At 43.0% G+C, this 22231-nt stretch overlaps 1 protein-coding gene and 1 long non-coding RNA gene across 4 annotated transcripts in view; one reads left to right on the top strand and one right to left on the bottom strand.

Annotated features, from left to right (window-relative positions):
• The window catches only part of LOC123723710 (ras association domain-containing protein 7), a 56373-nt gene extending 47678 nt beyond the window's left edge, over positions 1-8695 (top strand). For all 3 annotated transcript variants that reach the window (XM_045698703.1, XM_045698702.1, XM_045698701.1), the window contains 3 exons: positions 6063-6237; positions 6314-6421; positions 8366-8695. In XM_045698703.1, coding sequence (XP_045554659.1) covers positions 6063-6237; positions 6314-6421; positions 8366-8397 — 315 coding nt within the window. In that variant the 3' untranslated portion in view covers positions 8398-8695. The remainder of the gene's footprint in view (positions 1-6062; positions 6238-6313; positions 6422-8365) is intronic.
• A 5261-nt stretch (positions 8696-13956) lies between these two features.
• LOC123728115 (uncharacterized) lies at positions 13957-17245 on the bottom strand. Its single transcript, XR_006759955.1, has 2 exons — positions 16009-17245; positions 13957-14774 (listed from the first exon to the last, which is right to left on the bottom strand). It is a non-coding gene; the product is annotated as an uncharacterized lncRNA (long non-coding RNA).
• Positions 17246-22231: the final 4986 nt, after the last annotated feature.

The following is a 22231-nucleotide window of genomic DNA, read 5'->3' as shown; positions in this document are numbered from 1 at the left end:
AATGCGGCCTCAGGTTATGTGGTTTCCAGTTTGCATAAAGTCCAGTGAAGTTCTTTGAGGGCCGTCGCGGTATCGGTTTGAGGGGGAATATACACGTCTGTGACTATAACCGAAGAGAATTCTCTTGGGAGGTAATACGGTCTGCATTTGATTGTGAGGTATTCTAGGTCAGGTGAACAAAAGGACTTGAGTTCCTGTATGTTATCACAATCATACCATGAGTAGTTAACCATGAAACATACACCCCCACTCTTCTTCTTCCCGGAAAGATATTTATTCCTGTCTGCGTGATGAACTGAGAACCCGACTGGCTGAGCGGACTCAGACAGTATAACGTGAGAGAGCCATGTTTCCGTGAAACAGAATGTTAGAATCCCTGATGTCTCTCTGGAAGGAAGTCCTTGCCCTGAGTTCGTCAACTTTATTATCCAGAGACTGAACATTAGCAAGTAATATATTCGGTAGCGGTGGGTGGTGTGCGCGCCTCCTGAGTTGGACTAAAAGTCCGCTCTGAGTACCTCTGGGATCAGTTCAATTGCCCTGGAGGGTACGAATAAACGATCCGTTTCGGGAAAGTCGTATTCCTGGTCGTAATGCTGGTGAGTTACCCCCACTCTCATATCCAAAAGTTTATTCCCGGCTGTATGTAATAACACCAAAACATTCCTGGGCTAATTATGTAAGAAATAACACATTAAAAAACAAAATACTGCAATGTTTTCTAAGAGCTTGAAGCATGGTCCTGTACCCTATCCATCCGCGCCATTCTCCGACACGGAGAATGTTAAAGGTCCCCAAAGCACACACATCCCTGAGTCGCTCCTCTTTTCAGTTCACTGCAGCTAGCGACTGGAACGAGCTAGCTGCAAACACTCAAACTGGACAGTTTTATCTCCATCTCCATTCAAAGACTCACTCATGGACACTTACTGACAGTTGTGGCTGCTTCGCGGGATGTATTGTTGTCTCTACCTTGCACTTTGTGCTGTTGTCTGTGCCCAATAATGTTTGTACCATGTTTTGTGCTGCTACCATGTAGGGTTTCTGCCATGTTATGTTGCTACCATGCTTTGTTGTCACATGTTGCTGCCATGCTATCTTATTGTCTTTCTTTATGAAGTGTTGTGGTGTCTCTCTTGTCGTGATGTGTGTTTTGTCCTATATTTTTTTTATTTTTATTTTTTAATCCCAGCCCCGTCCCCGCAGGAGGCCTTTTGCCTTTTCGTAGGCCATCATTGTAAAAAAAATTGTTCTTAACTGACTAGCCTAGTTAAATAAAGGTTAAATAAAAATGTAATGAATATATAAATGTTCCTCCAAGGAGGAAGGACTATAGCTTGCTGCCTGGTACAGGACTATAGCTTGCTAGTCCTCCTCTGGTACAGGACCATAGCTTGCTAGTCCTCCTCTGGTACAGGACCATAGCTTGCTAGTCCTCCTCTGGTACAGGACCATAGCTTGCTAGTCCTCCTCTGGTACAGGACCATAGCTTGCTAGTCCTCCTCTGGTACAGGACCATAGCTTGCTGTTTCTCCTCTTGTACAGGACCATAGCTTGCTAGTCCTTCTCTGGTACACAGGACCATAGCTTGCTAGTCCTTCTCTGGTACAGGACCATAGCTTGATAGTCCTCCTCTGGTACAGGACCATAGCTTGCTAGTCCTTCTCTGGTACAGGACCATAGCTTGCTAGTCCTCCTCTGGTTCAGGGCCATAGCTTGCTAGTCCTTCTCTGGTACACAGGACCATAGCTTGCTAGTCCTTCTCTGGTACAGGACCATAGCTTGCTGTTCCTCCTCTGGTTCAGGGCCATAGCTTGCTAGTCCTCCTCTGGTTCAGGGCCATAGCTTGCTAGTCCTCCTCTGGTAAAGGACCATAGCTTGCTGGTTCTCCTCTGGTAAAGGACCATAGCTTGCTGGTCCTCCTCTGGTGCAGGACCATAGCTTGCTGGTCCACATCTGGTTCAGGACCCTAGCTTGCTGGTCCTCTGGTACAGGACCATAGCTTGCTGGTTGTCCTCTGGTACAGGACCATAGTTTGCTGGTTGTCCTATGGCACAGGACCATAGCTTGCTGGTCCTCCTCTGGTACAGGACCATAGCTTGCTAGTCCTCCTCTGGTGCAGGACCATAGCTTGCTGGTCCTCCTCTGGTGCAGGACCAGAGCTTGCTGGTCCACATCTGGTTCAGGACCCTAGCTTGCTGGTCCTCTGGTACAGGACCATAGCTTGCTGGTTGTCCTCTGGTACAGGACCATAGTTTGCTGGTTGTCCTATGGCACAGGACCATAGCTTGCTGGTCCTCCTCTGGTACAGGACCATAGCTTGCTAGTCCTCCTCTGGTACAGGACCATAGCTTGCTAGTCCTCCTCTGGTACAGGACCATAGCTTGCTAGTCCTCCTCTGGTACAGGACCATAGCCTGCTAGTCCTCCTCTGGTACAGGACCATAGCCTGCTAGTCCTCCTCTGGTACAGGACCATAGCCTGCTAGTCCTCCTCTGGTACATGACCATAGCTTGCTAGTCTTCCTCTGGTGCAGGACCATAGCTTGCTAGTCTTCCTCTGGTACAGGACCATAGCCTGCTATTCCTCCACTGGTGCAGGACCATAGCTTGCTAGTCCTCCTCTGGTACATGACCATAGCTTGCTAGTCTTCCTCTGGTGCAGGACCATAGCTTGCTAGTCTTCCTCTGGTGCAGGACCATAGCTTGCTAGTCCTCCTCTGGTGCAGGACCATAGCTTGCTAGTCCTCCTCTGGTACAGGACCATAGCTTGCTAGTCCTCCACTGATGCAGGACCATAGCTTGCTGGTCCTCCTCTGGTACAGGACCATTGCTTGCTGGTTGTGCTATGGTACAGGACCATACAGTGAGGGAAAAAAGTATTTGATTCCCTGCTGATTTTGTACGTTTGCCCACTGACGAAGAAAATATGGTACAGGACTATAGCTTGCTGGCACTGCTGAGCGATAAACCAACATTTCAGTTATTATTTATTTGTTTTTACTAATTGATTGACCTTTGTTCATTTTATTTGAATTCCATTTTGTTTTTGTTTTTTCTGTGAGGCAATGAACAATTTCTCTAGAGATAAATCATATCAGCCTGAACTGTGCGATGTAGTAGGGAGTTATAATTTCCAACAGGCCAATATTCTACATAGTTTAGTGCAGAAATTGTGGTAATAAACTGTGAAATAGGCCTAAAGCAAATGTAGTATACACAACAACTGAAATATTTTATTTAAATAATGTGAACAAATGATGGTTGATAAGTGACAAGAAGTAATGGGCAGTCACTACCGTCATGGGACTTGTTTTGTTCTGTGTAGCAGCATTCAACCCACATAGTGCATTTAATGTCTAAAAAGATTATCCAACAGAAACCAAACCGACCTCAAAAAGCACTAATCTCTCAGCATTTCTTGCTGGTCCACCTGCTCGGCCATGGAAACCCATTTCATGAAGCTTCTGACAAACAGTTCTTGTGCTGACGTTGCTTCCAGAGGACCCCCCCCTCTGTCTCTCTCTCAACTGTTCTGACATTATATTGACTAGGCACAAGTGGAAAGTCGATTGGGTTAATTGATTAGTTTACTTGTGTGCGTCAATGTTTAATTGATGGAGGAAATGTTGACGTTGGAAAGACCAGTGTCGTCTTCTCTTCCACCTAGTTCAATTTTATTTCACCCTCATTTAACCAGGTAGGCTAGTTGAGAACAAGTTCTCATTTACAACTGCGACCTGGCTAAGATAAAGCAAAGCAGTGCAACACAAACAACAACACAGAGTTACACATGTAATAAACAAACATACAGTCAATAATACAATAGAAAAGGTCTATATACAGTGTGTGCAAATGAGGTAGGATAAGGGAGGTAAGGCAATAAATAGGCCATAGTGGCAAAATAATTACAATATAGCAATTACCGTAAATTCCGGACTATAAGCCGCAACTTTTTTCCCAGGCTTTGAACCTCGCGGCTTAAACAATGACGCGGCTAATATATGGATTTTTCCCGCCTTCACACTTTTTTTTCAAAAAAAAAAACACATTCTGTGACGTGCTCAGTTTTTTGGCGGCATGAAGCTTTCATTAGACCAATGAAATTGCCGAACGGGTTAAGGTCAAACAACTTTTTTGTTTACTGTTTAGATTCAATCGAGCGCTCGCAAACTTCCCATCATTCTGATTACGGTAGTCATTTTGTCACCCTCATGGCAAAGACACGGAGAAATGCATATGATGCAGCTTTCAAGTTGAAGGCAATTGATCTGGCTGTTGGAAAAGGAAATCGAGCTGCTGCATGGGAGCTTGGTCTTAATGAGTCGATGATAAGACGTTGGAAACAGCAGCGTGAGGAATTGACTCAGTGCAAAAGACAACTAAAGCTTACTGCTAATTTTTTATTTTTGTTACAAGCCGTGTTTCGTTAAAGCCTATTTATTTTTGTTACAAGCCGTGTTTCGTTAAAGCCTGTGTAAAGTTCATTTGTTTCATGTACCGGTAGGCACCTGCGCTTATAGACGTGCGGCTTATTTATGTTCCAAAAAAATTATTCAGTGGGTGCGGCTTATATTCAGGTGCGCTTAATAGTCCGGAAATTACGGTAAACACTGGAGTGATGGATGTGCAGAAGATGAGTGTGCAAGTAGAGATACTGGGGTGCAAAGAAGCAAAATAAATAACAGTATGGGGATGAGGTAGTTGGATGGGATATTTACAGATGGGCTGTGTACAGGTGCAGTGATCTGTGAGCTGCTCTGACAGCTGGTGCTTGAAGTTAGTGAGGGAGATATGAGTCTCCAGCTTCAGTGATTTTTGCAGTTCGTTTCAGTCATTGCCAGCAGAGAACTGGAAGGAAAGGCGGCCAAAGGAGGAATTGGCTTTGGGGGTGACCAGTGAAATATACCTGCTGGAGCGCGTGCTACGGGTGGGTGCTGCTATGGTGACCAGTGAGCTGAGATAAGGCGGGGCTTTACCTAGCAAAGACTTATAGATGACCTGGAGTTAGTGGGTTTGGCAACGAATATGAAGCGAGGGCCAGCCAACGAGAGCATACAGGTCGCAGTGGTGGGTAGTATATGGGGCTTTGGTGACAAAACGGATGGCACTGTGATGGACTGCATCCAATTTGCTGAGTAGAGTGTGAGTAGGCTTTTTTGTAAATGACATCGCCGAAGTCAAGAATCGGTAGGATAGTCAGTTTTACGAGGGTATGTTTGGCAGCATGAGTGAAGGATGCTTTGTTGCGAAATAGGAAGCCAATTCTAGATGTAATTTTGGATTGGAAATGTTCAATGTGAGTCTGGAAGGAGAGTTTACAGTCTAACCTAGGTATTTGTAGTTGTCCACATATTCTAAGTCAGAAATTCTAACTGATGGGTGTCTATACAGTCAAAACATACTTTACTGATCGTTACAAGCTTATGAACTGTATGGTCAGGAATGTTACACATTTGCAGCTAGCAGTGGCTTTCTAGATGTATACAGCAGGTGTCTGGCTGGCTGTTCATTAATGATGATGAGCTTCTGACCTCTGAGATGCATGCTGTGGATGTTGCTGTACTCTTGTGGCGGGAATATGAATTACAGCCTTTAAAAGCTCAACATCACCCAGTCTGTATTTGTTCTAATGATTATGTAACCTAAGTAACCTTGCAAATTACATTTCATGTCTTCCAGTTGGCTGTGTATCTGTGGTTGATTTATATTCCAGCTTGCATATTTGGGAGGTAGTCCTAGAAAACAAAGGAGTTGATGCATGCAATAGAAACATCTCACCATTTCTTTAATTATATGTATCTAAATCCAAATATTATTGAACCTGTCCGATGTACATTTCAGTGTCAAACACATTTCTAATGGTGTATAATATTAATAGAATGAGATAAACAAAGAGAATGAGAAGAGATCACTTAATTGAAGCCCAAACCTAACTTTAGACCTATCCAACACCTATGCCTATAGAATCATCAAGTGCGTCGGTGTAGGGTGTAGGGGCTAGGAGTCTATCTGGGATTGGGTGTGACTGTCCTCCCCCCCCCCTCTCTGTGTCCCTCCCCAGGAGAAGCAGGAGGAGTTGGAGGAGCTGAACAAGGAGTTGAGGCAGTGTAACCTGCAGCAGTTCATCCAGCAGGCGGGAGTCCTGCCGACACACACACATTCACGCACAGACCTCAGCGACCAGCTGGACCAGCTAGAACTGGCTAATCTGCTACAGGAAAGATACAGGAACGGAGGTACAGATACACACGCACACACACACACTCTCTCTCAGAAGATTTTTCCTCCTTAACCTCCGTCTCTCTCCACCAGGCCTGGGCCTGCTCCCCTCAGAGTCGCCACCCCGGCCCACAGCCAAGCAGTTCCTGGGACACCCCCGCAACCTGCAGAACCCGCTGGTGTCCAGCCTCAACCCAGAGGGTGTGTATGTGTGACACTACCTGCCGCTACCCCGCCCTGTCCCACTCCGGCCTTCCCATGCCTCAGCTTGACTTTTTGGGCCATGCCTGGCGACCACACCCATCTGTTCTGGTCTCTTTCTCTGTTTCTGTCAGTCTCTCTCTCTCTCTCTCTCTCTCTCTCTCTCTCTCTCTCTCTCTCTCTCTCTCTCTCTCTGTCAGTCTCTCTGTCAGTCTCTCTGTCAGTCTCTCTGTCAGTCTCTCTCTGTCAGTCTCTCTGTCAGTCTCTCTCTGTCAGTCTCTCTCTCTCTCTCTCTCTCTCTCTCTCTCTCTCTGTCAGTCTCTCTCTCTCTCTCTCTCTCTCTCTCTCTCTCTCTCTCTCACTCTGTTCTGTCAGTCTCTCTCTCTCTCTCTCTCTCTCTCTCTGTTTCTGTCAGTCTCTCTCTCTGTCAGTCTCTCTCTCTCAATTCAATTAAATTCGCTTTATTGGCATGACGTAACAATATACATATTGCCAAAGCTTATTTTGGATATTTACAATATAAAAATAAATACAAATGAGAATCAAAGTTGTCAACGGGACAACAGTAACAACAATAACCAAGGGTCAAAATAACCATACATTTAACAATAAGCATACAGTAGAGGACATGTGCAGGTTTATTGGTCTGTCAGACACTGTCCCTCAACTTATGGCATGCAGCAATGTAGTGCGCTGCCAACACACAGCTCTCTGCGTCCTCCCCCAACAGGATGGGTAGCCTATCCTCATCAGAGGATAGGCTACCCGTCCCTCTCTATCTGTCAGTCTCTCTCTCTGTCAGTCTCTCTCTCTCTCTCTCTCTCTCTCTCTCTCTCTCTCTCTCTCTCTCTCTCTCTCTCTCTCTCTCTCTCTTTCTGTCAGTCTCTCTCTCTCTCTCTCTTTCTGTCAGTCTCTCTCTCTCTCTCTCTCTTTCTGTCAGTCTCTCTCTCTGTGTTGTGGACTAACAGTAGCTCTGCCTCCTGCTCCCTCTACTCCAGCTGGACTGTAACACCCAGGCGGGTGGTGCAGCTGTGAGTTATTCCTGATTTCCCCCCTCCCCTCTCTCCCCCCGGTCAGTCCAGTGACGCAGGGTGTCTGTCCACCCGCAGAACAATAGGCCTGTTCTCCACACACAACAGAAACACACTGTTACACTGTCACCACTCTATTTCTGTATATAAGAGTGGGCCTCATTTAAATGCAGACATTTTTTGGGAAAAAAATACAAATTTGTGCTGCTTACAATTGATAAATGTGGCTCAATGACTGACCATTCTGACTGTAGTGTAAAATACAATTGTGTTTGGTTGTGTCAGAGAGCCTTTTTCTGTCTCTGTTTGGGGGATTACTTCCGTATTGCCTTGTATGTTGGTGACCTTTGACTTCCATAGAGAAAGAGAGAACCTGACCTTAGAATGCTGTAAGATGTATTGCACAGTCCCTTCTCTCCTCTGTGTGAGGTCATGGGCCCTGTCTGAATACTTAAAACATGCATCCTTCACATTAGTTCTGATATTTCAGAATAGTCATTACTTCTAAGGACAGAGAATGGAACAATGCATTTCAGAAGTATTGAAACATGGCCATGGCCTAGTATGTGTGATGTTGGGTTTATTCGTGTGTGTGCTCCCTCCTGGTTGCTGGGGTATTTCGGCGGTTTCTCTGGCTTTAGTGGGGTAATAGAGATGGCATGCTTGAGGTAGAAGTTGCCTCACCACAGATCCTTGATCAGATGTCCCTAACCCAATCCATTAGGTGGTTAAATAAGAACTGACCCTGAATCAGTGGTTAGGGCCAACTTCTGCCCACTCCCAGGGCATGATTTACAATCTCTATCTACCAAGCTCTCCTTCCACCTTAACAAGAAAATTGTTTTCAAGAAAAGTGTTTTCGAAACCAAATGAAGGGAGACATCATCCCAATTTATTTTTGTGTGTCTTGCAGCCGTGACATCCAGAGAGTCATCATGGAGATAAAACAAGGAACGGCAGGGCCAAGGAGTTGTTCACTGTTTACTTAATGTCACCAACACATATTCTATTTAATCCCTGTCTGTCTTTATACCTACAGTCTGTTATTATTATTATCCTCCAGATTACCACATATACTATATACATACTGTATATACTAGCACATAAATATATTTATAGCATTTTGCTACTGTACACTGCAAAGTACCTATGTATGAAATGTAAAATTATTTAGGAAAACCTTTAGCTAGAGAATTATTACTTTATTTGTGTATTTAAATATAATAAAAGATTGTGCACTGTATGTTAGATAAACTTCCTGTTGTGTTTTGATTGAATGAAACCGTTAAATCCTCCCCAAGACCACATCATAGTTGCATAATATATACTTGCATCTACAGGCCTGGTTAAGTGATGCAATAAGATATGGCAAAGATGGGCCACTGTTGGGATGTCAAACTCTGAATATTTCACATGCTAGTGCATAATGCTCACTCAAAACTCCAGTCACCCTTTCTATGAGGCACTGTTTAATGATGTAGAACGCGCATGCCCCGCCCACTTGAGGATCTCTTTCAGCCATCCTGTGTTTGAGGGGTGCAAAATCTACTTGTCACTTAAATCTCGCTTGATTGATTACTTTCGTTTGACTCCTGCGGCTCTTTCATATTCTTGCTTGTGCCTCTCATTTTCCCGGAAATGCTTGTAATGACCTGTCAAACACACTAATGGCTGAAATGGACTCAATGGAATATATTGTATTTCCGTTGAATCTATAAGAACTCTAAAGCTTCGATGGGGATTTAATGAACCCTCTCAACACTTACATCACAAGAAAGAGAAGAAAGGGAAATGTATTTTGATGGGTGTTTACTTTTTGTGGAATTTAAAAAAGTAATAATTTAAAACAGTTGACATTTTTACAAATTAGATGCGCTAAAATGAAAGCAACTTCCGAAAATGAATACTCGGATTATAGTGATATTATGTTTGATCTCGCAAACAATGTAAAGTACTGCATGTTTAGATAGATGTAACCTAGAACCAAGCATGTTGATTTTTAATCTGAGGGTATCCTGCTATTAACACTAGTGGCTTCCTTACCAATTGACCATAGCCACTGCCCTAGCCTGAAGCGGGGTTGTTTCGGAAGCTGACAGTCAGTCCACATTCGAAGTTCCCAAACAGCAAAAACATTCAATGAGATCCAGGGATATGGTGCAACAAAAAGGTTTATTCTTCTTAAATCTAACATCAAAAAATTATTCTCCAATCAATTTAAAGCCTAGATTACTTGACATGAAAAATACATAATATGGCCTGTTTGTATGCATGCTAATAACAAAGGAATATATCTCAATCAGGTAAATATATATCATAAAGGTACGTAACTAATATTTCATCATATACATTCATATTTAATATATTTACACACGTACATGGAGCTCTGTATGTTCTGTATACAAATATGTCGAAATTGTCTCTAACAGATACACTTGTTGAATTATGAGAGAACATGGCAACAACAGTAATTAATGAGGCAGTTTAGACAGCGCAGGTGAGTGCTGGTAGGTTAGACAGCGCAGGTGAGTGCTGGTAGGTTAGACAGCGCAGGTGAGTGCTGGTAGGTTAGACAGCGCAGGTGAGTGCTGGTAGGTTAGACAGCGCAGGTGAGTGCTGGTAGGTTAGACAGCGCAGGTGAGTGCTGGTAGGTTAGACAGCGCAGGTGAGTGCTGGTAGGTTAGACAGCGCAGGTGAGTGCTGGCAGGTTAGACAGCGCAGGTGAGTGCTGGCAGGTTAGACAGCGCAGGTGAGTGCTGGTAGGTTAGACAGCGCAGGTGAGTGCTGGCAGGTTAGACAGCGCAGGTGAGTGCTGGTAGGTTAGACAGCGCAGGTGAGTGCTGGTAGGTTAGACAGCGCAGGTGAGTGCTGGCAGGTTAGACAGCGCAGGTGAGTGCTGGCAGGTTAGACGGAGCAGGTGAGTGCTGGCAGGTTAGACGGAGCAGGTGAGTGCTGGCAGGTTAGACGGAGCAGGTGAGTGCTGGCAGGTTAGACGGAGCAGGTGAGTGCTGGCAGGTTAGACGGAGCAGGTGAGTGCTGGCAGGTTAGACGGAGCAGGTGAGTGCTGGCAGGTTAGACGGAGCAGGTGAGTGCTGGCAGGTTAGACGGAGCAGGTGAGTGCTGGCAGGTTAGACGGAGCAGGTGAGTGCTGGCAGGTTAGACGGAGCAGGTGAGTGCTGGCAGGTTAGACGGAGCAGGTGAGTGCTGGAAGGTTAGACGGAGCAGGTGAGTGCTGGCAGGTTAGACGGAGCAGGTGAGTGCTGGCAGGTTAGACGGAGAAGGTGTTTGGTGGTTGCAGCCCTGTTCCACTCTATGTTAATATTCATATATGCAAATACACATGTTGTATTTATGCAAATTAGGCACCTTATTTTAACACACAAAATAAATAAAAATAGCTGATGCAATATGAAAATGTATAAACTCACCAGCCAGTTTATTATGTACACCACCCTGTTCCCGAAAATGGATCGCTCCTACAGACAGTAAGTCACGTGGCAGGCAGACAGGCATCGAGGCATTCTGTTACTGTTCGATTGAACGTTAGAATGGGCAAAATGAGTTACCTTAGCGACTTTGAGCTTGGAATGATAGTCGGTGCCAGGCGGGTCCAGTATCTCAGAAACGGCCGGCCTACTGGGCATTTCACACCCCAGTGTCTAGGGTTTACAGAGAATGGTGCGACAAACAAAAAAACATCTAGTCTGCAGCAGCCCTGTGGACAACAAAAACAGCTTGCTGATGAGCGGTCGAAGGAGAATGGCAAGAATCGTGCAAGCTAACAGGTGGGTCACAAAAAACACAATTGTATTTTATCGATGGCAATTTGAATGGACAGAAATACCGTGACGAGATCCTGAGACCCATTGTGAGCCCAATTTTTTTTTAAGGTGTCGGTTACTAGCAGATGCATACAGTGGGGGGGAAAAGTATTTGATCCCCTGCTGATTTTGTACGTTTGCCCACTAACAAAGAAATGATCAGTCTATAATTTTAATGGTAGGTTTATTTGAACAGTGAGAGACAGAATAACAACAACAAAAAATCCAGAAAAACGCATGTCAAAAATGTTCTAAAAGGATTTGCATTTTAATGAGGGAAATAAGTATTTGACCCCTCTGCAAAACATGACTTAGTACTTGGTGGCAAAACCCTTGTTGGCAATCACAGAGGTCAGACGTTTTTTGTAGTTGGCCACCAGGTTTGCACACATCTCAGGAGGGATTTTGTCCCACTCCTTTTGCAGATATTCTCCAAGTCATTAAGGTTTTGAGGCTGACGTTTGGCAACTCGAACCTTCAGCTACCTCCACAGATTTTCTATGGGATTAAGGTCTGGAGACTGGCTAGGCCACTACAGGACCTTAATGTGCTTCATCTTGAGCCACTCCTTTGTGGCCTTGGCCGTGTGTTTTGGGTCATTGTCATGCTGGAATACCCATCCACGACCCATTTTCAATGCCCTGGCTGAGGGAAGGAGGTTCTCACCCAAGATTTGACAGTACATGGCCCTGTCAAATGATGCGGTGAAGTTGTCCTGTCCCCTTAGCAGAAAAACACCCCCAAAGCTTAATGTTTCCACCTCCGTGTTTGACGGTGGAGATGGTGTTGTTGGGGTCATAGGCAGCATTCCTCCTCCTCCAAACACGGCGAGTTGAGTTGATGCCAAAGAGCTCCAATTTGGTCTCATCTGACCACAACACTTTCACCAGTTGTCCTCTGAATCATTCAGATGTTCATTGGCAAACTTCAGACCGGCATGTATATGTATTCTTGAGCAGGGGGACCTTGCGGGCGCTGCAGGATTTCAGTCCTTCACGGCGTAGTGGGTTACCAATGGTTTTCTTGGTGACTATGGTCCCAGCTGCCTTGAGATCATTGACAAGATCCTCCCGTGTAGTTCTGGGCTGATTCCTCACCGTTCTCATGATCATTGCAACTCCACGTGGTGAGATCTTGCATGGAGCCCCAGGCCGAGGGATATTGACAGTTCTTTTGTGTGTTTTCCATTTGCGAATAATCGCACCAAATGTTGTCACCTTCTCACCAAGCTGCTTGGCGATGGTCTTGTAGCCCAGTCCAGCCTTGTGTAGGTCTACAATCTAGTCCCTGACATCCTTGGAGAGCTCTTTGGTCTTGGCCATGGTGGAGAGTTTGGAATCTGATTGATTGCTTCTGTGGACAGGTGTCTTTTTTACAGGTAACAAGCTGCGGTTAGGATCACTCCCTTTAAGAGTGTGCTCCTAATCTCAGCTCGTTACCTGTATAAAAGACACCTGGGAGCCAGAAATCTTTCCGATTGAGAGGGGGTCAAATACTTATTTCCCTCATTAAAATGCAAATCAATTTATAACATTTTTGACATGCGTTTTTCTGGATATTTTTGTTATTCTGTCTCTCACTGTTCAAATAAACCAATCATTAAAGTTATAGACTGATCCTTTCTTTATCAGTGGGCAAACGTACAAAATCAGCAGGGGATCAAATACTTTCCCCCCCACTGTATCTGTTTTCCCAATCATGTGAAATCCATAGATTAGCGCCTAATTTATTTATTTCAATTGACTGATTTCCTCATGAACTGTAACTCAGTAAAATATTTGAAATTGTTGCATTTATATTTTTGTTCAGTATAGATGGGTGTACCTAATAAACATAAAAAAGTGATACATGGCATCGAATTGAATACCTGTATTCCCACCAAAATCCATGAACTCCATTCATTGAACTCCATGCCAGTTTTTTATTTTTTTATTTCACCTTTATTTATCCAGGTAGGCTAGTTGAGAACAAGTTCTCATTTGCAATTGCGACCTGGCCAAGATAAATCAAAGCAGTTGGACACATACAACAACACAGAGTTGCACATGGAATAAACAAACATACAATCAATAATACAGTAGGAAAATGTTTTATGTGCTATAAATCACTCAATATCTGATAAATTATAAAAGTTATAAAAGGTTGGAGTATCTTCATCCATTGTCCAACTTGCATTTATTAGAATTGTTTTTAATAACTTTTAACAATTTGGATGACCATTGCTAGTTTAATGAATTTTACATTTATGATATTCATACATTTTATAAAGGCTGCTTTATCGGGCTGTTTTTAATGGTTACGGCAACACTTCCAATACAATGAGTGACAGAAAGCACATTAAATACATTATACACATAATGTGGCTCATACAATCTGTTACCAAAATGTCTCCCTTGGTGCAGGAGAGAAGTAGAGAACACATAGAGGGTGATATTATACAGTACACATACAGTACATGTGACCTACCACCAGCTGCTATGAAGTCTATGCTATGCTGATGTGTCCACTCACACGATAGCTGAACATGCACATTTAATGCTCTACTCAAGTGCTTCTTCATGCCATATACTCACCACTTCCCATGCTCTAGTCCAGGCCCCTGCTCGTACCTCTAGCCACAGTGACTTGCCATGGTATTTGAACATGGAAAATAAAATGCAAACATGACAGAGTGCAGAACTAGGACCGTACAATCGTGTTTTTTATTCAATTAGCAGACACTCTTATCCAGAGCAATTAGGGTTAAGTGCTTTGCTCAAGGACACATCAACAGATTCTTCACCTAGTTGGCTCGGAGATTCGAACCTGCGACCTTTCGGGTACTGGCCCAACACACTTAACCGTTAGGCTACCGACCGCCCTGATAGTATATTTAGCAGAGTAGATAGTGATGAAAAGTCAAATGTCTATTCAGTTTGCCTTTCTGTAATGAAGCTTGTTAGTGATATCACTACTACAGTAAGTGATATCATAAACAGTGCGCTGACCCCGACTCTGGACTCTATTCATGTTACACAGTCCTCCTCTCTGAACCCACGTCAGATGACCCAGTCCCACCCTTCTCCCTCTCTCTGTGTATATCTGTGAGAATAAACATGATGGCTGTCTGACGGAGTCCCATGAACCGCCACAATGCTGAAACAAACTCTGCTTAGCTGCTCCACAGCTCTGTAAATATTTGTCCTTGCTGCCACATAAAGAGATTCCTCTTCCCTTTACATACTGTATCTGCACCTCTATATTTATCTACTTTTTCCACCCTTCAATAGTTGTCTAATGACTTTGCCTAAATCGGCATTTCTCTACATTCCTGTTTTAACTCTCACCTCTATGGGTTGAGGGAGTAGCTGAGGTACATATGTTTGTCAGAGCTACTTGAAAGGACTAGACAGTTCTGATATTAAGATGAATTATGTGGAATTGGATTATGGTGACAAGATCAGGGCACGTCTGGCTTGGCTGGAGATAGATAAGCCCCGGAATCCCTGCAGTTCCCATAGTCTGGAGAGAGACAGGGAGACAGAGAGAGGGAGGGGGAGAGAAGTGAGGGAAAGAAAGCAGAGAGAGAGGGGGACAGTTCTCTGACCTGGTATGACATGGGAAGCTCTCTCTCACACACACTGAGCTGTTGCAGGGTCACACTGATATGAGCATACAGCAGAAGTGGAATACTAAATGCTGATGTCGTGTCATCAGTCTCATGGAAACTTCCATTTCCTATCATGGATTATCACACTGGAAGGCCTTCTAGTTCAGGAGCAGTTCAATCACATCCAGTTAGTCACTAATCTTTTGAAATGTCCCATTTGTGGCCTGTAGCCACTCACATACAGAACAGTCACACAGGCACTACCTCTCTTTCACGCACAATCTCACCACCAAAAGCTAACCTTAAGGACAGCAATCTCACAAACAGTAGAACATTAACAGATTTTGATGGGTTTGCAGGGTGTCTACCCGATGAGGGCATTATATTTGCTCACAGATACCATACCACTCAACATGGGTCTTCTCTCACTGAATCTGTTTAGACTGGTTCAGCAAGAGGTAAGGCAAACTTTTGCCTTTTGGATATGGAAACTGACCTTATCCAGACAGAACAATATGTATATCATATGTATCTAGGCAGGACATGGGTTGGAAGTCATGGCATTGAATAGCACCCTGTTCTTATCACTAGAAAGTGAGGAACCCCTGTCCAAAAACAACCCTAGCCCCTAACCATTTGTGTAGGTCAGAAAAGATTGGATAGGTATAAGCAATATGCTGGTAGCTCCACTTTTGCCATGTGCTTACACCTACCCAATAATTTCAGATGTACAGTACACATGTGCCTGGGTCTAAGAGGAGGGGGGCCAGAGGCTGTTTATGGCCGGAGCCTGAATGCTATGGATATAGCCCTGCTGCCTGCCTGTTGATAGGATGGTGCCGTGAGTATCTGCACGTTCACAGTCTGACATACACCACTTACTTATCTATCTACTGGGTGTCACTCTGAGTAATCCATGAGGCAATAAACTAAACACTGAAACCACACAATGGAAATAAATATACTTGATGCCACATGATTTCAATAGAAAGTTAACTTTTTTTTCTTAGTGTGACTTGACAATGTTACCCTGTCATTGGTTTGGAACAGAGTATATATACATTGATACAAGTTATGGACCATATTTGTGCTAATTAATGAAATACACACAAAAGTAAAGCAAGGCAATGCCAGAGAAACACTCACCACCAGCAGCCTAGAGTCCCAGTAGATGGCATGCCAGGCCTATAGGACGGCAACTCCATAGTAGGTCTAATGTAAAGGCCTCTGACTGTATAGCCTGGAGATAGTGTACTACATACAGTAGTACTCAGAAAGGCCACAGGGAGGGCAGTAATGCCGAAGCAAATAATTATTCCCACATAACAGGTGTCAGATAGCACGAGATGTTGCATTTTGTAAAGTGTGTCTGGGCAAGGCCTTTCCCGCGGCGGCAGTAGAGAAGTCTCCCCAAAACCAGGTTAGCCGCTGTCACACGCACAGTGGAATTGGGATAGGCGCAATGTACGTTAGTCAGTGGCTAACCTGATTTCAGATTCATAAAATAAATCCTACCAAATGATAACTGAGGGGGAAACAAATACGGTATGTATTATTCAGTAACAACACAATAATATCATAACAACAATAATAATAATCATCATCATCATCATCCTATTTGATATCAACATGGCATGCAAATATAGGCTAAACTTCATTGTGGCTATAGGAATTGTTTTACAGCGCAAGTTGCCTAAATAGTGTGCATCCAAATACTGAAAATAACTTTGAGATTCGAAACTATGTGCAATCTCAGTTGGCTTGGCAGGCTCCTCCTTGACATATTCATCTACATTTTCGATACATTTCGGTTGTAAAATATTTAGCATGGTTCTCATTTAATCCTATCAGTCAAATTACAATATGATCAACACAAGGGAAGTAATTTTACAACATAGGCCTAACACATCATCAAATTCAACGTTGCATCGAGCTATTTCAAAAACATTTGGAAAATATACTCAGGAAATTATTACATTTCACCAGATAAAGATACAGAAGTCTACTCACCAGTCTCCCACATTTCCTTTTGAATAGATAATGAATACGAGAAAATAACTCCAATAGCTCTGACGAGTGCCACACGTTCATACATTCAAACACTGTAACTGTTTTCTCAAAAATATGTCAAATATTTCATTAAAGTTAGGTGCATTTAAAGAATAGCAATTTAGGCCACACTAACCCAGAAGTTCAGTTCACTTGCTCTACCCCAAAACTACCCATTCCCCTGCATCTCTGCAACCTGACCTGTATATGCAAAGCATACAGATATTAGCGTCTTGTAAAGCCTGTGGACACTATTCCTACTGTACAGCCCGCCCAATAAAGACAACCATCGAATTACAACGTCCAATTGGTGTACTTAACACCACCAATGGGTTTAGTGGATTTCCTTGAGTTATAGTTGGGGTGCGGCGCGTTCATTTCTGCACGTCTCAGGCTATATTAGGAATAAACCATTTTCGCTTCATCAATTTCCTGCCATCGGCAATATTAATCAGAAAGGCGGTTACGACAAGATTCCCCCCGTCTAAATCGGGCAAACTGTAATGCAACATTGGTCATTGGAGTCAAGGGGCGTGCATTTAACCCGTTTTGAGAAAAAGCGCTCTACCCGTACTACTGAAAGTGGTTGAACTCTGCTCGCTTGTGTACAGTGTTGCCATGAGGCGAGTGTGGTTGTGCACGTACCAAGAATGCTGCTTCATTACAGTAGTGGAAATTAGAGCGAGAGAGCGCGAATGGCACAGACTGTATGATCTGGACTAATGGGGTAGTGCAATCATACAGTATTCAAGGCGCATTACCGATCATCTTTAATTATTTAGATGTCCTGCAAGATGCAAACTGCAATGTTGGATACAATTGCCTAACACTCAAGATCCTTATTTTATACACCTTTAACACATGTTAAACAAATACAAAACCATTTTGCTGATAAATAATCTATAATTAAACTGCCTTCGAGTGCGAACGTCGTCCTATTCCTGTTGACAATTCTTCATAACCATTTCCCCCCCAATTTTAGATTGCATATTCCCACGTTTCCTCTAACTACTGAAAGGTGGTATGTTCAGGTTCAACAACATTACCAAGTAACATTTTTGAACCGGAACAGGTCGATCAACAGTTTAGCAAAGCAATAGAATCGTGTCTGGTCAGAAAATGCCAGACCATACCATTTATTTGATTGGATACAATCGGATAGAGTGGGGACAAATTCTACCACGATACAAAACAACAATAAAGCATACATTTCTTACATTATATTATGTAACAGGTCCACCCAGGTACTGTATGTCATTTCAATATCAACCAGCAGAGAGCAAGAAGCCACATCGTATGTAGGCCAATGCCTATTATCAGTGGAATGATCAGGGCAGGATTACAAATGGGCAGGGCAAATGCCCTAGGCTCCCATAGTATGCACAATATTCGCTCAGCCTCATGGCAAAATGTGTAGAATAGCAGAAAATGTGCTATAAAACTGCACATTTGTCTCTCTGTCCCATGGCCAAATGTGTAGAATTGCAGGAAATTAACTCACAGCCTCATGACAAAATGTGTAGAATATTATAAGACTGCACATTTTTCTCTCTGCCCCATGTCAACATGTGTTGAAATGCAGGAAGTTAGCGGTTTTCCCAAAACAATCTGTCCCCCCCAAAAAAGCGTAAATAAAAAATGTTCTCTCTGTCCCATGGCAAAATGTGTAGAATTGCAGGAAATTAACTTTTAAACTGCAAAATTAGCTCACAGCCTCATGACAAAATGTGTAGAATAGCATTATAAAACTGCAAATTATTCTCTCTGCCCCATGGCAAAATGTTTTGAAATGCAGGAAGTTAGGGACAGATTGCAATGTATGGGGGGTGGTCCGATATAGGGGAGGGTTGTGTGTTTTTTTGTTGGGCACAGGGGAGGGCAGTGCATTTTTCCCCCTGGTTTACATTTGCTAGTTGCATGTTTTACTATGTAATTTCTTCCATCCTATCCAAATTTCCTCATTTGCTCACATGCGCCTCCCCTATATCAAGGTGTTTTGGTACTTCTCTTATGCACTATGCTTCTCCATGTGCTAACTTGTATTATAAACTGGGTGGTTCGATCCCTGAATGCTGAATGGCTGAAAGGTGTGGTATATGAGACCGTATACCACGGGTATGAAAAAACATTTTTTTTTTCTGCTCTAATTATGTTGGTAACCAGTTTATAATAGCAATAAGGCACCTCTGGGGTGTGTGGTATATTGCAAATATACCACGGCTAAGGGCTGTATCCAGGCAATCAGTGTTGTGTCGTGCCTAAGAACAGACCTTAGCCGTGGTATATTGGCCATATACTGTAGCACAGCCCCTCGGGCCTTATTGCTTTACTATACCACAGGTCAGTATAATCTACCAGTCCAGTGGTCCATCCTGCCTTTTATCCAGCATTCATATTGACAATAGTGCTAGGTGGATCTTTTGTCCATATTTGCAATAGGCTAACTAGCAATCAAACCACACATAAAAGCATTCAAAGCTGCATCAATTTTCAGTATGAATCGACAAGAACAAATAGGAATAGCTGATAGGCAGTGGAGATGCCACGTTCATCATTGGGCATGAAAGAACAGTGAAGACATGACACACAGCTCAAAAAGCTCCCCTATTGATCTAGTTTAGGAACAATAACATTATCCTACCTAGACTAGCCTACAACACCACAATGCAATGAATCATTTATCATTGTTTTCAAGTGAGTGCTGCAGTGAACATGTCATTTGAATAATGGTGCAAAAGCCCTGTGATTTGAATGTTTCATTCAAAAGTGTCTATCTCTCTGGGGCTAGGCCTAAGCTTGTCTTTGTTTATATAGGCTATATCCATTTTAAAAATGTTAATATCATACAGTGGACACCTAAGCCTATAGGCCTATGCATGCAATGCCCTGATGCATTTAGTGCTCAGATCTTGAGGTGGACAATTATTGTTTAAGGAAAGTAGTCTAAAAAACTATATACAAAAATGGCTATAAAGTTTTGCATATGCTACACATTTAAACCCAAGGAATAATGTTTTTGTAATATGTTATAGGCAGTCTTTAAGGACAAGTAAATATGGCTCATTTGGCCAATATCCTTCCTTTATTGATCGGATCTTAAAGGCCTACATTTCTCAAATGTCTGGTAAATTAAAATCTTCATGGTCATGTTGTCTGGCACCAAATGTTCCTAAAGGAAACTCTGAAATGTGCATATTGTTTTTATATAGATTTGATCATATTCACATGAAAATCAGTCACCAATTGGATGAAAACCGAGCTAAAGACTCTGGCAAGTGTGCTACTCTAGTGTCACGTTGATTATGCCTGCACATCATGGTTCACCAACAGCCCCAAACATCTAAAGAAAAAGCTACAGACCAGTCAAACAAGCTTGAAAATTTGTACTTCAACTCCCCCCTCATACTCATCTGGAGGTTGAGCATTTTCTTGTTTGTACAGTGCATTCGGAAAGTATTCAGACCCCTTGACTTTTTCCAAATGTTGTGACATAACAGCCTTATTCGGGCTCTGGCAGGGCCCCTCAAGGACATTCAGAGACTTGTCCCAAAGCCACTCCTGCATTGTCTTGGCTGTGTGCTTAGGGTCATTATCCTGTTGGAAGGTGAACCTTCGCACCAGTCTGAGGTCCTGAGCACTCTGGAGCAGGTTTTCATCTCTCTGTACTTTGCTCCATTCATCTTTCCCTCGATCCTGACTAGTCTCCCAGTCCTGCCGCTAAAAAACCTCCCCACAGAATGATGCTTCCACCACCATGCTTCACCATAGGGATGGTGCCATGTTTCCTCCATACGTGACGCTTGGCATTCAGGCCAAAGAGTTCAATATTGGTTTCATAAGACCAGAGAATCTTGTTTCTCATGGTCTGAGAGTCCTTTAGGTGACAAACTACAAAGGGTTGTAATGTGCCTTTTACTGAGGAGTTGCTTCCGTCTGGTCACTCTACCAAAAAGCCATGATTGGTGGAGTGCTGCTGAGATGTTTGTCTTTCTGGAAGGTTCTCCCATCTCCTAGAGAAACTCTAGTTCTAGAACTAGTTTTGCTAGAGTGACCATTGGGTTCTTGGTCACCTCACTGACCAAGGCCCTTTTCCCTCAATTGCTCAGTTTGGCCGGGCGGCCAGCTCTTAGGAAGAGTCTTGATGGTTCCAAACTTCTTCCATTTAAGAATGATGGAGGCCACTGTGTTCTTGGGGACCTTCAATGCTGCAGAAATGTTTTGGTGCCCTTCCCCAGATCTGTGCCTTGACACAATACTGTCTCGGAGCTCTACAGACAATTCCATCGACCTCATGGCTTGGTTTTTGCTCTGACATGCACTGTCAACTGTGGGACCTTAGATAGACAGGTGTGTGCCTTTCCAAATCATGTCAAATCAATTACATTTACCACAGGTGGACTCCAAGTTGTAGGAATATCTCAAGGATGATCAATGGAAACAGGATGCACCTGAGCTCAATTTCAAGACTCATAGCAAAGGGTCTGAATACTTATGTAAATAAGGTATTTCTGTTTTTTTAATAATAAAAAACAGTTTTTGCTTTGTCATTATGGGTTATTGTGTGTAGATTGATGAGGAAAATGTTTTCTTAAATCCATTTTAGAATAAGGCTGTAACGTATCAAAATGTGGAAAAGGCCAAGGGGTCTGAATACTTTCTGAATGCACTGTATATCATTTAATTAACAATACAATTCTTTTTTAGTTAAATGCAACTTCAAATGGCGTAAATATCATAAATAAATGAGTGTTATAGAAAAAAATATATGCCTATATACAGTACCGTTCAAAAGTTTGGGGTCACTTAGAAATTTCCCTGTTTTTTAAAGAAAAGCACATTTTTTGTCCATTAAAATAACATCAAATTGATCAGAAATACAGTGTAAACATTGTTAATGTTGTAAATGACTATTGTAGCTGAAAACGGCTGATTTTTTTAATGTAATATCTACATCGGCATACAGAGGCCTATTATCAGCAGCCATCACTCCTGTGATATAAAAAGACAAGATTAAGATGGGAAAAAGAACACAGACACTGAACAGAGGAGCTCTGCCATTCACAAAATTTCAGAATTCTCAAAAATATCACTACTAATAACAGTACTACAAAGAAATGTACACGATATAGTACTACAAGAACCAGAGCCCTGCCTAACCTAAGTACAGGGGGTCCCTAATGCAAACTGGATCTCTTTCCTCCATTGGAAAAGCCTAGACTGTCCCACTTTAGCTTCTACATGCTGTCCTACTTTAGCTAGCTAGGGTTGGTAAAGTGGGACAACAACAAAAATGACTAAATTACAAAATTCAAACATAATA

Source organism: Salmo salar, chromosome ssa17 (assembly GCF_905237065.1).
Source record: "Salmo salar chromosome ssa17, Ssal_v3.1, whole genome shotgun sequence".
In the NCBI taxonomy this organism is placed as follows: domain Eukaryota; kingdom Metazoa; phylum Chordata; class Actinopteri; order Salmoniformes; family Salmonidae; genus Salmo; species Salmo salar.
The sequence above is the reverse complement of the archived record's forward strand: the minus strand, read 5'-3'. Positions and strand labels throughout refer to the sequence as shown.